The 13,504-nt window shown below is 42.7% G+C and overlaps 1 protein-coding gene across 1 annotated transcript; it reads left to right on the top strand.

Annotated features, from left to right (window-relative positions):
* The first annotated feature begins 594 nt into the window (after positions 1 to 594).
* On the top strand, positions 595 to 11,840 carry LOC108929956 (uncharacterized). The gene is made up of 10 exons (XM_018744911.2): positions 595 to 700; positions 4,817 to 5,157; positions 5,287 to 5,329; positions 5,508 to 5,861; positions 6,482 to 8,360; positions 8,886 to 8,942; positions 9,864 to 10,056; positions 10,225 to 10,358; positions 10,582 to 10,653; positions 11,350 to 11,840. Exons 2-10 carry the CDS (start codon positions 4,834 to 4,836, stop codon positions 11,618 to 11,620), a joined length of 3,327 nt encoding a protein of 1,108 aa, XP_018600427.2. The 5' UTR covers positions 595 to 700; positions 4,817 to 4,833; the 3' UTR covers positions 11,621 to 11,840.
* The last annotated feature ends 1,664 nt before the right edge of the window (positions 11,841 to 13,504 follow it).

The following is a 13,504-nucleotide window of genomic DNA, read 5'->3' as shown; positions in this document are numbered from 1 at the left end:
ACTGTAATTAATAAAACTAAAAAAATTAATAAACATAAAAAAATTAATGGCTCTTTTGCAAATTATATACTGGAAATGGAACAAACTCCATTCGCATTCCATATTTAATCCACTTTTCCAAAAAAGTTTTATTTAATTGTCGCAAATTCGAGAGCATGAAACCGGTTTGCAATCTAGCCCGAAAGAGGGTATCTATGTATGTGCTTTCATCTACTAAACTATTTTAAAGGTTGTGCCACTTATGAGAGAGAGAGCACAGCATCAGAACACTTTTTTAAAAGTGAGAAGTAACTATCTGTTAAAAAGTGGGCGCTATTATTAATACCGGATTATCGACACATTCGACCGGAGAAAAATGGGGACGTTTCCTCGTAATCGATTGGCTGAGACAGAAGTGTAGCGAATCCTAATATGCAAATATCTCTGTCAGTCACACACCAAGCGAAGGAAGCTGTTTCCGGTCGTAGGCCTGTACACTTTCGATTGGATGGAGCAAAACCTTCAATGGGTTAATAGGTAGATCTGCCTGTCAATCATAACACTCCACCTCCTTCGCAAGAGCCTATTACGTACCGGAAGCGGCAGTCGCACGTCTGAGGACCTCATCTGACGACGGAATGAAATTGCGGGTGGTGCTGAGCCGTTGAGTAGAAGCGCGGACAGACTGGCTCATAATCAAGACTTCGGACTGGAGACAAAGGTAGTATATTTTGTATTTGGGTGGAAAAAAAAAAAAACCTGGGCTGCAGATAATTTGTGGACGCGGGGGGAGGGGGCCGGTACCGAGTCGGAGAGTAGCTACCAGAGATTGCCGCTCAAGTGAGTGCAGCACTGCTGGCACACTTCGTCTCGGGATTCTGCTCGCGCATACTAGTAGGCATACACCCGCCAACTGGATCTTTTTCTCTAAAATACTTCAATTTCCGTCTCCTTACTAAACTTCTGCTAACTATCTAATATTAGTTCAGCTAAATATATTGCCAATTGGTGTCTCTTTTAGCTAATGACACGTCTTAGACTCTCTCTGCTGTGGCGTGTGCGGCGGGTGGGTAATGACGACGACGACGACGACGACGACGATGATGGTGATGATGATGGTAACTAAGATCATTCATGGAAAAGTTAAGGCAGCGAACCCCCCCCCACAAAAAAAAAACAACACATAACAGCTTCTTGTGGCTCGTCTTTTAAAAATGTTAAATGAGCCTGCTGTCCGTGCCTCCGGACCGGTGTGGGTAGGTGTTGAATAGATGAACCACAGAGAGAGAATGAGTGACGCCCCAGGTGATTTGACACATTTCCATGCAGAGGATTTTTTTTTTTTTTTTTTTTTTTTGTTTTTCCCCAGGTTTCACCACTGAGCAGTGTCACTTTGGGTTACCCTTACAGACAGCCTTGTCCTTAACGTGCATTTAATCATGCACAAATTGTATTTTCCATGAGATGTATGTTGCTTTTGGAGAAAAGCATCTGCTAAATGAATATACATAAATATATTTCCATGGAACAGCAGCATCGGTCACATTTTATTATAGAAGCAGGTGTTGCATTCAGTGTTCCCACTGTTTTGAGCCATCTTCTGAACAAAATACATCTACATTAGTTAAACTTTATTAAACTAATTCCTTTCCCACAGTGACTAACATGATCCTTAGGTTTGTACACTTAAGCCATTTTACTATGAGTTGCTCGTTCATAAGGCGTCGATTCACACACGCACATTTTCAGAACCGCTCGTCCCATACGGGGTCGCAGGGAACCGGAGCCATCCCGGTAACACAGGGCGTAAGGCCAGAGGGGGAGGGGACACACCTAGGGCGGGACGCCAGTCCGCCGCAAGGCACCCCAAGCGGGACTCGAACCCCAGACCCACCGGAGAGCAGGACTGTGGTCTAACCCACTGCACCACCGAAAGGGATGTATATCTCAGAGAAAAGAAGAGTGCATTACATCAGCTGTTAAAGAGATTTGAATGCAGACACATGATTCTTAAATACAGTCTATTTGTCACATTCCACCATATGAACCGGTATACATCACACGAGTAGCTGCGTAAAGGTTTATCCATTATTCAACATTTCTTATCCAGAAATTATTAAACATAAACACTTATACATTTATCATTCACTTAAGAGATCAGGGGAGAAGTGAGTCTAAAATTTTTATTATACTGTGTCATTTTGTTGCAAGTATAGGGCAGAAGGGTACTACGGCGAACAGTGGGACTTGATACAATCTGCAGCATCGGGGCTGTGCCCATGACAATTGGTGTAGCGCAATAAACCGAGACTGCATTTGAAAATTGAACCAAGTGACATTGTAACTGGGTACCCATGCTCTCACAATCTCAGTTGTGGTCTGGCCCTCTACAGTCTCTATCGTACTTGTGTTTTGATTTAATTTCCTAATTATTCATATTTTTATATGTGACACATGGCCTTCATTGTACTCAAGCCAGTCCATGCATGCTATCATGGTAAGTTTACTCATTATTTTTTCATTTTATATACTTGAGACCCTTCATGAATGACATTTCCACAACTTCCTGTTACTCTAACCCAATAACCCCCCCCCCCCAAAAAAAGCTTCTTTAAATTTTTTTATTTTTTTTTTTAATTTTGTTTATTTTTAATTTTCTCAACTTAATCGGGACCAAGATTTTAGATTGTTACTTGGAGTGGTCCAAGGGCTTCTAATAAATTCTGTAATTATTTTCTGTACTAATTGCATGTGCAACTATTCATGTATTACGACCAGGTGAAAAATGGTGGTGGTGTACTGAGCGACCTTGGAGATCTGTGTATCTCTATTTGTTGGTGAAATGCACTGTTTACTCTCGAGTTGTATGTCGCTTTGGAGAAAATGTAATGTAAATGTCAGCAACATCATAGCTCTGCATATTGGACAGGAGTAGAGCGGTGGACTCTGTCTCTCCCTCTCACTCACTGAGAAGCTTGGTTTTTCTGTGGTTGTGGTAATTGAGTTTTGAGTTTTCTCTATGCAGTGTGATCACCAGTTGGCAAGGTGTTTCACATTCTCTTTTTTTCATAATGGTGTGGGAAAATGGGCTGATTTATTAGTGTGATGTGAATATATGTAAGTCAAAGCCAGCTGGCTGCTCATTGTTTTTATTAGAACATTTAAATAACATACGAAGCTTTGAAATGCCTTGACTTGATTTTACTGACGCTGTGAACTATTCATAATTACCCCATGCTTTTTGCTTTGCTTTTTGCTTTGCACTTTGCAGGAGCTTGGTTTACTGTTTTTTGCTTTGAAATGCAAGGAATTATGTGGTATCACAAAAGTGAGTTTGTGTGCAGATTCTGCCAAAAGTTTCTTGGTGGAACAGATGGCTTGCTTGCTTACGGCTGATACCATTCTTTTGAGGGAAGGTTTGTAGCGTAGTAAAAAATAAATGGATCACACCTTGGAGTGGTACTGCAAAGGAAGTGGGTCAAATAAGAATTCAAAAACAAATTACTTTGTGATTTTTCCAATAAAGAAAATTAGTGCAACATACTATTATTTACAGCTTAAAATGCACAATGTTCATTGTATAAATACATAACATTAAGTATTTTAAAACAAAAACTCATACTTGATTTAGTTCTGTAAACAACATAAAAAGGCAGTTTTCCTAAGTGTAGCTTAGTTTGCACTTGAATTATTTGCATTCATTATACACACCATATGTAGCTATTTTAAATTCTTATGTTCTCTTGGTATATGAGTAGTGTTCAGATATAAGCTTTACTTTTTTCTTTTTTAAATGTACTTGAAAGTATCAAACTTTTAAAAAGGAATACCTCACTATTATATTAATCTTCACTTATGGTCCACAGTTTACCTATCTAATTTTCACCCAGTCTGTAATTGCAACAAACTCTTTTTAAAACAAAGACTCTACAAATCTCACGTTTTTCTTATTACTGCAAATACTAGATTTATTAAATTAATCCAGTCCTGAAAACTGCAGATACCAAAAGCCTGTTTCCCATTATTTTTAACAAGAAAAGTAAATAATAATAAATGCATTCCCAGTGCATTAGGAAAACCTCAAATTTTCTCAGATCACTAAAACACTGTAATAGGTCTATATATCTAAACACAAAACACCCATTTAACTGTCAGTATTTGATTTCAGTATGATTCATGACTGTCTTGTTCAACACTTAAGGTCATTGATCTGTATATTTGTAGGCAGTACATTTTGGAAACAAATGGTCTTCCTCATATCCAGTGGAAATGTATCTTCAGTGCAGACAGTTTTAAAATAAACAAGGCAATTTACTGTTACTGTGCTCACAGAGAGAAGAGAACAGTTGATTGTAAGTTGTGGAGGCTTGGCACTCATTGGTGCTTTGCCGCTGCACAAACCCGTCAAACCATAGCAAACACGACACGGACAACCAAGAGGAAGCAGGTGATGGCATACTAGTGCCAACTATAGTACATTACTGCACTTTTGTTTCACTTGTGCAACTGTCAAATTTTTTTTGGACGCGCTTGACTTAAATTACATTGAACAGATTTTTTTTGTTACAGAAACTGAAATAGGGTATTAAATGCCAGGAGGCATTACACTGAAATTTCAGATGACGAAAGTTTGTGAATCTATGGATTCCTGTACTCCTATATCACCTGCTGTTAAACTTATGTCAGCTGTACAAAACACTAATATTTAACTACTTGAAAATAATGTTTTCTAGTAAGGGCTCAGTGGAAAAGGGACTGGACTGTTTTGCTTATTTATTTTATTTATTTTTTTTAAATGCCAGACATTGAAGAAAGACTAACTGGATCTCTGCTCCAGGTCTGCAGGCCTGTGTGATGTTGACTGCTGCCCCAGCTGACCTCAGGGGGGCCCAGCCACTGCCCCTGCCACTGCTTTACCAGGACTGCATACCCAGGGGCCTTAAAGAGCCCCACTGGGGGGAGGGCCAAATGGATGGTGGGAGCCTGGGTGCAGAGTCCTGCAGGACAGTGGATGGGAGAGGTTCCCCCAGTCTGGAGAGTGGACTAAGAGCAACTATGGCTGGCCCTCTGCCTGCGGTCATGAGCACTGGGAAGCCAGGTAGACTACCTCAGGCCCTCTGCTTAAACACCAGTATTGGAGCAACTGGACCAACAACCAGAGAGATACCAGAGGCTCAGGTACGAGCTGGAAATCTGGATATCGGATTTCCTGCCCCCCCCCCCCCCCCCCCCCCCCTTTTGTGGTTTTTCGTTTTGTGCTCTAAGGTCAAGAGTGGCAACCTGAGCTGACAGCTTCTTTCCTTCCAGGTTGTTGGCATAGAGTGTCACGGCATGCAGAAGAACTGCCAAGGTAAGGAATCATACTGAGATCAGATGGTCCCCCCGCCCCATGGGGTAGCAAATTGGTAAAGCTGAAAAAGAGTCTAAACAGGGTTCTGATTCCCAGATTCATGTCACAGTTAGTACTGTGCAGATGACTAAACTGCTAGCTTTTCACAAGTATCGGGTTTTTGATGTCATACCTCCAGAGAGCATGCTCCTCAGCCCACACCAAGCACCCTCTGTCAAGGACTCCTTGCAACCCCCTACGGGCGCAACAGGAGCACAGTTTGGGCTGCTGGAGCGACTCTTGTCAACCCACCAAGCAGAGCTGAGAAGTCTGCTGACAGGGGGCCTTGGCCCACTCTGCCAGCGGCTGGAGGCAGTGGAGCGGCGGGTAGGGCAGCTCTGCGAGCAGAGCGCTGCCCATGGAAGCAGCCTGGCCATGATGAGCAGCCAGGTAGAGGTTTTGTACCAGAAGCTGAGTGGCCAGGTGGAGGCTAGCAGTGCAGGTGGTACTAGCATCCCTGTAGACTCCACGGTGTCACCTGAACTGAGTAAAGGTGAGTCTGCAGGTATCCAACTATTTCCTGTACTTGTGTGGCAGAAAAAAGTCACTGTAAGGCCACGTTGTGTTCCTTCCTTGATACATACATCTAGTCCCTGTTCGGAATTTCTTCTGTGTTATGTGGAACACCAGTGGTCAGGGTACAGATTACCCTTTACTTAATAATGCCACGTTTTTAAATGCTTGCACTTTTATCTATGGTAATTATTGTAAAATATTGAAATGTGGATAACTGAAAGTCTATAGAAAATGCAGTGTTTAGTGATTAATGAACAGTTGTTTGGAATTCACAAGTAACCTAGATTCAATACAGTAATTGTTTAAGAAGTATTATCTGAAGTTTCTAATCAAGGATTATCCAGTATTTTTCAATTTTATATTGCCCTCATGCTCAGTCTGATGTCTAATTCCTCTTGAATATTGAAATTCTGTAATGCGTTCTCCTTGACTTTAGTTTTTTCTCTTTAATGTTTCGTTTAAATACTTTTACACTTAAATAGTCGTTGCACGCTACCTCAGTAAAAAGGTTTAGCCATTGAACTCATTGCTTAAACTGTTTTAATGTGAATGTTTGAACAGTGTACGTTTCAGACACCCCTCCACATCTATCTGCAGGTGTGTGGGAGGGTGAAAAGATGGTCAGTGCTGAGCTATCATCATGGAGATCACATCCCTCTGGCAATCCAGTTGCTGTGGAAACAGGCACGGATGAGCAAGGCATTTGTGAGCACCCTTGGCAAACTCTTGCTCCCGTCACCCATTTTTCAGTCAAGACAAGTGTTGCTGAAGAGACTGAGCATGAGGGCTGTGGCAGCAAGGATTTAGTGATGGGAGAAACTGAGACATGCCTGCCAGGAAATTACTCTCCAGTATCAGATTTTGAGGACCTCGATGTTGAGATGGGAAGCCTGGAGGTACAGGATTCTGTGGGATGGACAGCGAGCCCTAGGACTGAGATCACAGAAGCCAGCAGCTGTCTTCAGCCCCAGGGTGGTCCTGAGGGAGAGACTTCTACAGGACAGCCCAAGCTCTGTATGGAGAAACTGGATTCACATGCTTTTTCACCAGAATTCCAGGTTTCCTCCAACACTGAGGCTCCTGAGAGCTCCACCTATACTGAGCCTTTCACTAACAAGGGAAGCCTATCAAGTGGCATGGGTCTTTCATGTTCATCATCTGTTTATTCAGAGAAAGCACCTGACAGCCCCGGATTGCATCCGCTTTCTGTTCATACCGGAGAGAATGGAAGTTCATGGAGTGATATGTCCAACTCTGTTTCCATGGAAGACCCCATCCTGCCCTTGGAGCTATCTCTGGCCCCTTGTTGGACCCCATCAATCGCCAGCCACCTTTCCCAGTCACCCCCCACCAAGAGGGACTACAGGACAACCGAAACAAGAGACCCACAATGGAGAGAGGAACATGAAAGCACCTCTCAGTCTAGCTGCAAGGAAGAAGAGGATGTGGAGAGGATGAAAATTGGTAGAGAAATTCTGCTATGCACAGACATTCTCAGCAGTCCAAAAGCACATTGCAGTGATCATGGTAGCAGGCTGTTGTCTTCTAGGGCCGATCTTGTTCGTCAACCCATGCAAACCAACTGGTCACTAAAACCCAGTAGTGCTGAGTCATCCTGCATTTCCACACTGAAGTACGGTTCATCTTCCCCTTTGCTACGTGTGCAACCAGTTGGTGCAACAGGAGTCTCTGTGCTCGACTGGTTGTCATGCTCTAACCTGCCGCTTACCAAAGTTACCACTCCTGCCAATGGCTTGTCCAGGCACCTCCGTCTCGCCCTCAAGACCGTCCCACTTGAGAGCCAACTGCTCCTAAGGCAGCTGTCTGAGGTGGCTGCCCGGCTGATGCCCTTTGCCCAGGTGTCAGATGGACTGTTTGCGTCATTCCGGAACATTTCCCGAAAGCCAGGCAATTTGCCACAGCCCTCTAGCTTCAAGATGAAGCAGCGCTGGGCAAAAGACTTGCAAGCCCCCAAGAGGCCCCAACTGAAAGGGGCCAATCAGACTCAAGTGGGGGCTCTCCCCGAGCTTGAGGGTGGAGTGTCTCGTCTATGGAAGCCACTCTTGGTGCTTGGAAGCCCCCTGCTGCCCCTTGCACCCCTGGAACTTGGACCCCATGCCCCACTCATCCCACATAGTGCCCCCTTGAGCCAGCTGTTAGATATTGAGGTTCATCTTCCCCCAAGCCTGTGTCAGTTGTTCCGAGCTGCCACTGCTATTCCCTCTGCCTTATCTCCAGTGCCCCTGCTGGGCAAGGGTAGCTTCCCAAAAACCGGCATGCACACAGAGATGGCACTGTCCTCACCATCCGCTCTGTGCCTGGGGGCACGGCACTGGAGGCTTCCCTCTGTCACACCCCTTGAGTACTCTGCCCTGCACTGCATGCTGGGCCAGATTTTGGCCTCCCAGAGCAAGCTTCCTCCTCTTGTGCCACTTCCTGACCACACAGCCCCTCCTGGCCTGGGAAATGATCACAGGTAGGTGTCCTTGCTCCTAACATATGTGCACAGGGCTATGCAACCTTGGCACTAATGGATGTCTTATGTTATCAGATTCTCATTGAAATTAACATTGCAAATATACAGGTCATCATCTAGGTCTACTTTTCTTCCTATTACATTGACCCAGCACATGCAGTTAACACTTTTGAACAGAGAATTATGAAACCTGTAATGTTAAATGACTTTCTGTGCTTGGTTGATTGGTAGTTAAGATACAGTATCTCACTATTGACTGTCATCAGCTGATTTATTTTGCATCCATGTAATTACTCCTACCTTGTATAAACCTATTGTCAGTCATCTTAAGCAAAGGCATTGTCTAAATAAAGACATAATCATTTTTAACTGCGGCGATAAAATGTATGTCAAGTTTTTCTCTTGGTTTCAGTTGAACAGATCTAGGAGATGAGCTGAACACCCGTGTTGCACTACTTTTTCACTCTGTCGTAGATCTTCCTCCCTAGTTTGTCTGGCTTCTTATTCTGTTTTTTCCACCTGTAGCTATGCTCAGCAGTCCAGTCAAGATGGCAGCACCAGCACAGTAGCCTCATCATCCAGGTGAGCAGACATAGACTCCACAAAACATCTGACTGTTCTCCACTGCTGTATCTCATTAGTCCTGCCTATCTGGCAGTTGGCAGCAGCTAATTTTCATCTGTGAAGACTGAGCAATGTTGTGTTCACTACATAAGATAATGTCTAGCTTTTATTTTTAGTTTTTCTTATTATGGTATTTTATACTTTTATTCATTAGGGTAGTGTGTTGGATTTTTCTCTGGCTTTAGCTTTCAGTTATTCTGTTTGTGTGTGGAATTTAGCTACATTGAGAGTGTCCTATGTTTGCTATAAATTGGGGTTTCCCCATCCTTTTTCTTGTCAACTTTTTAAAAAAAAAAAAAAAAAAAAAGCTTCATAGAAAAACAAGTGTAAATGTTTACTTTTGTCTTGAAAATGTGAACATTTAGTTCAATAGCCAACCAATGTCCACAACTGCTTGTCCTGAATGGGGTCGCGGTGAGCCGGAGACTACGCGGCAACGCGAGGTGCAAGGCCGAAGGGGGAGTGAACACACCCAGAACAGGACGCCAGTCCACTGCAAGGCACCTCAAGCAGGGCTCAAACCCCAGACCCGCCACACAGCGGGCACTGGCCAAACCCACCATACCTCCTAGTTTAATAGGCTGCAGATTTATTTTTGTTGTTTCAGAAATTATTAAATAACTAACATCATATGGAAAAAATGGACCAAGGACAATTTCTTAATTCCCCCCCCCCCCCGATACAAATTCACTTTAACATAATGTAGCCGAGGTGATTAGAATTTTTAAAAATTGTCAGTGTCAATTGACAATTGTCAGTTCTCAATTAGGGTCAGTTGATAGGATTGTGACAACTTTTGTTAGGTTTAGATGACTGCTTTCTGGAACGTGTGGTGTTTGGATGCTCCTGAACTATGCATTTTGTCTCCTTTATTGCTAGTGGTCCCGTCCCCCCTTCTCAGTGCACATCCAAAGCCAGGCTCTTGACTGAGCAGTCCACACCTCCTGCTGTTCTAGACCCACCTGCCAGTTCCACCTCCGAGTCAAGTCATCTGGACAGCAATACCAGCCAGGCAGCGCCCAGCTTTGCCATCACCAATGCTAATGTAAAATACCCTGGACTGCACAGAGAGGTGAGCCTCTAAACTTGCTGCTTTTTAGTTCTCCTGCTCCTTACAAACTGTCCCCACACTGCTTAAGTCTTGTCCTTACATGCTGTTTTCTTGGTATCACTATAGGGGAAATTAAGTTTCATATACATGGCTTTGTACTTCATGACTTTATGGCATTGTATTTGTCAGGGGGAGCTGTTTGAGAAGAATGTGGGGGCTCAGCCAGGCCAGCATTCTAAAAGGGTCTCTCAAATTCGCATCCGCAAGACCGTTCCCAGACCAGACAATAACCTCACCCCCATGGGGCTCCCTAAACCAAAGAGGTGAGTTTCATATATTTGTGGAAACCAGAAAAGACACAAGACAGATCCATCCATCCCGTCTGTCTCCAGTATTCTGTCAAGTAAGAGTTCAGTTACTTTGGACAAGATTGTCAGCCAAATGGTTTAAAAATTATTTATAATCAAGTCATCAGTTATATGCCCATTTTTGGAAAATGTAACATTACTGTATATTCCTTTCAAAGTATTACTGTTTTTCATACAGATTAAAGAAGAAGGAGTTCAGCTTGGAAGAGATTTATACCAACAAAAATTACCGCTCACCAACTCCCAACAGGTTTGTGTTCTGTGCTTTGTTCAAAGAGAATTTTAACAGAGTATTGTATTGCTTTTCGGATATATTCAGTTTATGCTGGGTCCTCACCTTACAAACGCAATAGGGACTGGGTGGCTGTTGGTAACTTGATTCATTTGTAAATGTAACTGCTATATCATAGTCAGTAAAAGCATCATAATATGGATGTCTCTCAATTTATTCACGTACTACGTTCTTTAAAAACAGAACATAATCAGTCCCTATGATTAACAGTTTGTCTAAATCAGTGTAGTGATGGTCCAGAGTCTGTTCCAGAACCATAGGTTAGAGAATGGAACTGATGAGTTTAGTTTTGAACATTGAATATATTGAATTGTGATAGCTTGTGGTTTAACCATAATTTAGCCATCATACATTGACATTTACTTGATGCCTTTCTCAAAAGTGGCTTAGTGTTAGCTTTGTATTGTGACCTACATACAGTGTTGGTAGTTTTTACTGTATCAGTTAAGGATGAGTCCCTTAATCAAGGGTACTACACCAGGAGTGGGATCTTTCTAATGCAGGTGTTTCCGTTGAAAGCCGAAAGCTTTTAATTGCTGCGTTACACTAAAAGTACCCAAAAGTAAGGTACTAATAGATTTCCTTCTCTGTGCACCTGACTCCTGTATTGCTTGATATATTGATGTTGCCTCATGTGTGACCTGTCTTCATCAGGAGCCTAGAGACTATATTTGAGGAGCCCAAGGAGAAGAATGGAGCCCTGGTGTGCATTGGGCAACAAAAGCGCAAGCGCGTGCTGGATTTTCCTGACTTCACATTGCCGCGGAAACGGAGGGCACGGGCTGGTGTCGGGCAGGTGCGCGTCAAGGGGCCCCGTGTGCGAGGTCGCAGGGGTCAACCAGATGACGCTGATCTTGATGTCATGCTGATTGAGAGACTAAGTGAACTTGAGGACTACTTTTCCCGTGAAGGTCTAGAGGACTGAGAGCCACTGCCTGGCACAAGGAAGAAGGCTTTTAGATTTCAACTCCCAAATCTGGTTTGAAAGAGGAGAAATACAGTGGCATTTTATCATTTTGCATAAAAATCTGTTTGTGTGCTGCTGAATCTATGTGTGTATGTTGGTTTTTTGAAATACTACACAAGCACTTCATATTCAGTGAAAAAAGTATACAAATATTGCAGTATTTACTTGGCAGCACAAAGGGTACTTTTTTTTTTTTTTTTTTTTTTAACACTAACTCGTTACGCTGAATAATTGCACACTTTGGGACTGCAGGAGGATCTCTGTGTGAGGCTAAAAAAAGGACTTTATCACACTGTTATCCTAAACATTAGGGAACCTGTGAATCTTTTTTTAATTCTCAGTTTGAAATCAAGAATTTTATCAGCTGAAACTGGAGCTGAGAAAGAATATACAGATATGCTGTTCAATCTTCAGATTTGCGTTTATGAACACCACTGTTACATGACAAGCACAGGAAGGACAACAGAGTATCTTATCTGTGCACTTTCCTTCATTTAGCTTGTCTTGTATATTATCCTTGACATACTTATTTGGAATGGGACATTTCACAAAGTATTTTGCTAGTGTTTCCATGAGCCCTGAGAATGTTAGATTACACCGGTTGACACAGATGTGTGCTAGAACCTACTTTCTACATAGCCACATCTGAGGAGTCCTGAGGAACATAGCAATCGTTTGGTGGTTGTGTTGCACATCTCTTCACTAACTAGACTTTGGCTCTGTTCTAGCAGAGTGCAAATTTAAAAAGAGACACTGTCTTGAGCATCTGCCTTAACACTCTGCCTTTTTAGTGGAGGTCTTTATTGAGCTGCACATCACACAAGCATGATCTCAGAAAAGTCCAAAAGGCAGAAGGAAGGGTATTTATTTTTAGAGCTTCTCTGTTAGTACAGAAGTGTGATCTTAATTTATTCCAGTCTGTAGTTCTGTGCTATTTCTGAGCCACTGCCTATTGATTATGGTGATAATGAAGATCCTTAAGGTGTACAAACAAATGAGCTCAATCCACAAACTTATGCCTATGACAGCTGTAAAAGCTACCCCTTTGGAAAGCCACATTCATGCTGTTAAAATTATTTTTTTTTTGTTGCCCCCCCCCCCCCATTATGGTATCCCCCCCCTTGAAACATGAAGTGTGCTATATGTAGATCTGTTTGTGGTGTTGCAGATACTTCTGTTTGCCAGCAGGGGATACACATGTGCCTTTCTTGCCAATGCAGTTTTGTTTACAAATGAAGAAAAACTGGAGTTGGTGCTAGTGCAGATATTTTTTGACTCTCAGCAATGTGTAGTATCAGGTTAGCTTCTCTTGTGGATGGCAACCAGGCTTAGGACAGGTTTTCAGATTCCCAGTAATGTCTGAAAGAAATCCAGCAAATTATGGAATAATTGACTTGTAGCTACCAAGGATTTTAGACAACACAATGTGAATTCTCTTTTCCCAGCAGTGTAGTTTAGGAAAAAGTGGACTCTGATTTGCCCAGCCTCTAAATAATGTTTTGATCTGAGTTGTCATGGTAACTAGTCTTATATAAGTGTCAAAATATTAGGTTGTACACAGTGTGTCACTGCCTGCCCTTACAAAGCTGAAAGGCAGATATGACAATATGTGGAGGTTGTTATAATGTGATTATCTGCACTCTTCTCATCATTAGTTCCTGCCAACCTCCTGCAAGAAGATCCCAAATGTCATAGAAAGCTAATTAGACTGTGATCCCCTGCTTGCAGAACAGTGTTTGATCTGTTTCTATGAGAATGGTCACCCATAGCTACCTTACTTATGCTGCTACCACCATCCTTGTTGTGTTATATGACTGTGTTGTGGGTTATGTCTGCAAACAT

This window comes from Scleropages formosus, chromosome 6 (genome assembly GCF_900964775.1).
Source record: "Scleropages formosus chromosome 6, fSclFor1.1, whole genome shotgun sequence".
NCBI lineage: Eukaryota > Metazoa > Chordata > Actinopteri > Osteoglossiformes > Osteoglossidae > Scleropages > Scleropages formosus.
Note: the sequence above shows the minus strand (reverse complement) of the source record. Positions and strands in the feature narration are given on the sequence as shown.

Coding starts and splice junctions, on each gene's coding strand:
- LOC108929956 (XM_018744911.2), top strand. CDS start 4,834: ATGTTGACTGCTGCCCCAGCTGACCTCAGGGGGGCCCAGCCACTGCCC. Junction 5,330..5,507: donor CATGCAGAAGAACTGCCAAG/GTAAGGAATCAT, acceptor TCATACCTCCAG/AGAGCATGCTCCTCAGCCCA. Junction 8,361..8,885: donor GGCCTGGGAAATGATCACAG/GTAGGTGTCCTT, acceptor TTCCACCTGTAG/CTATGCTCAGCAGTCCAGTC.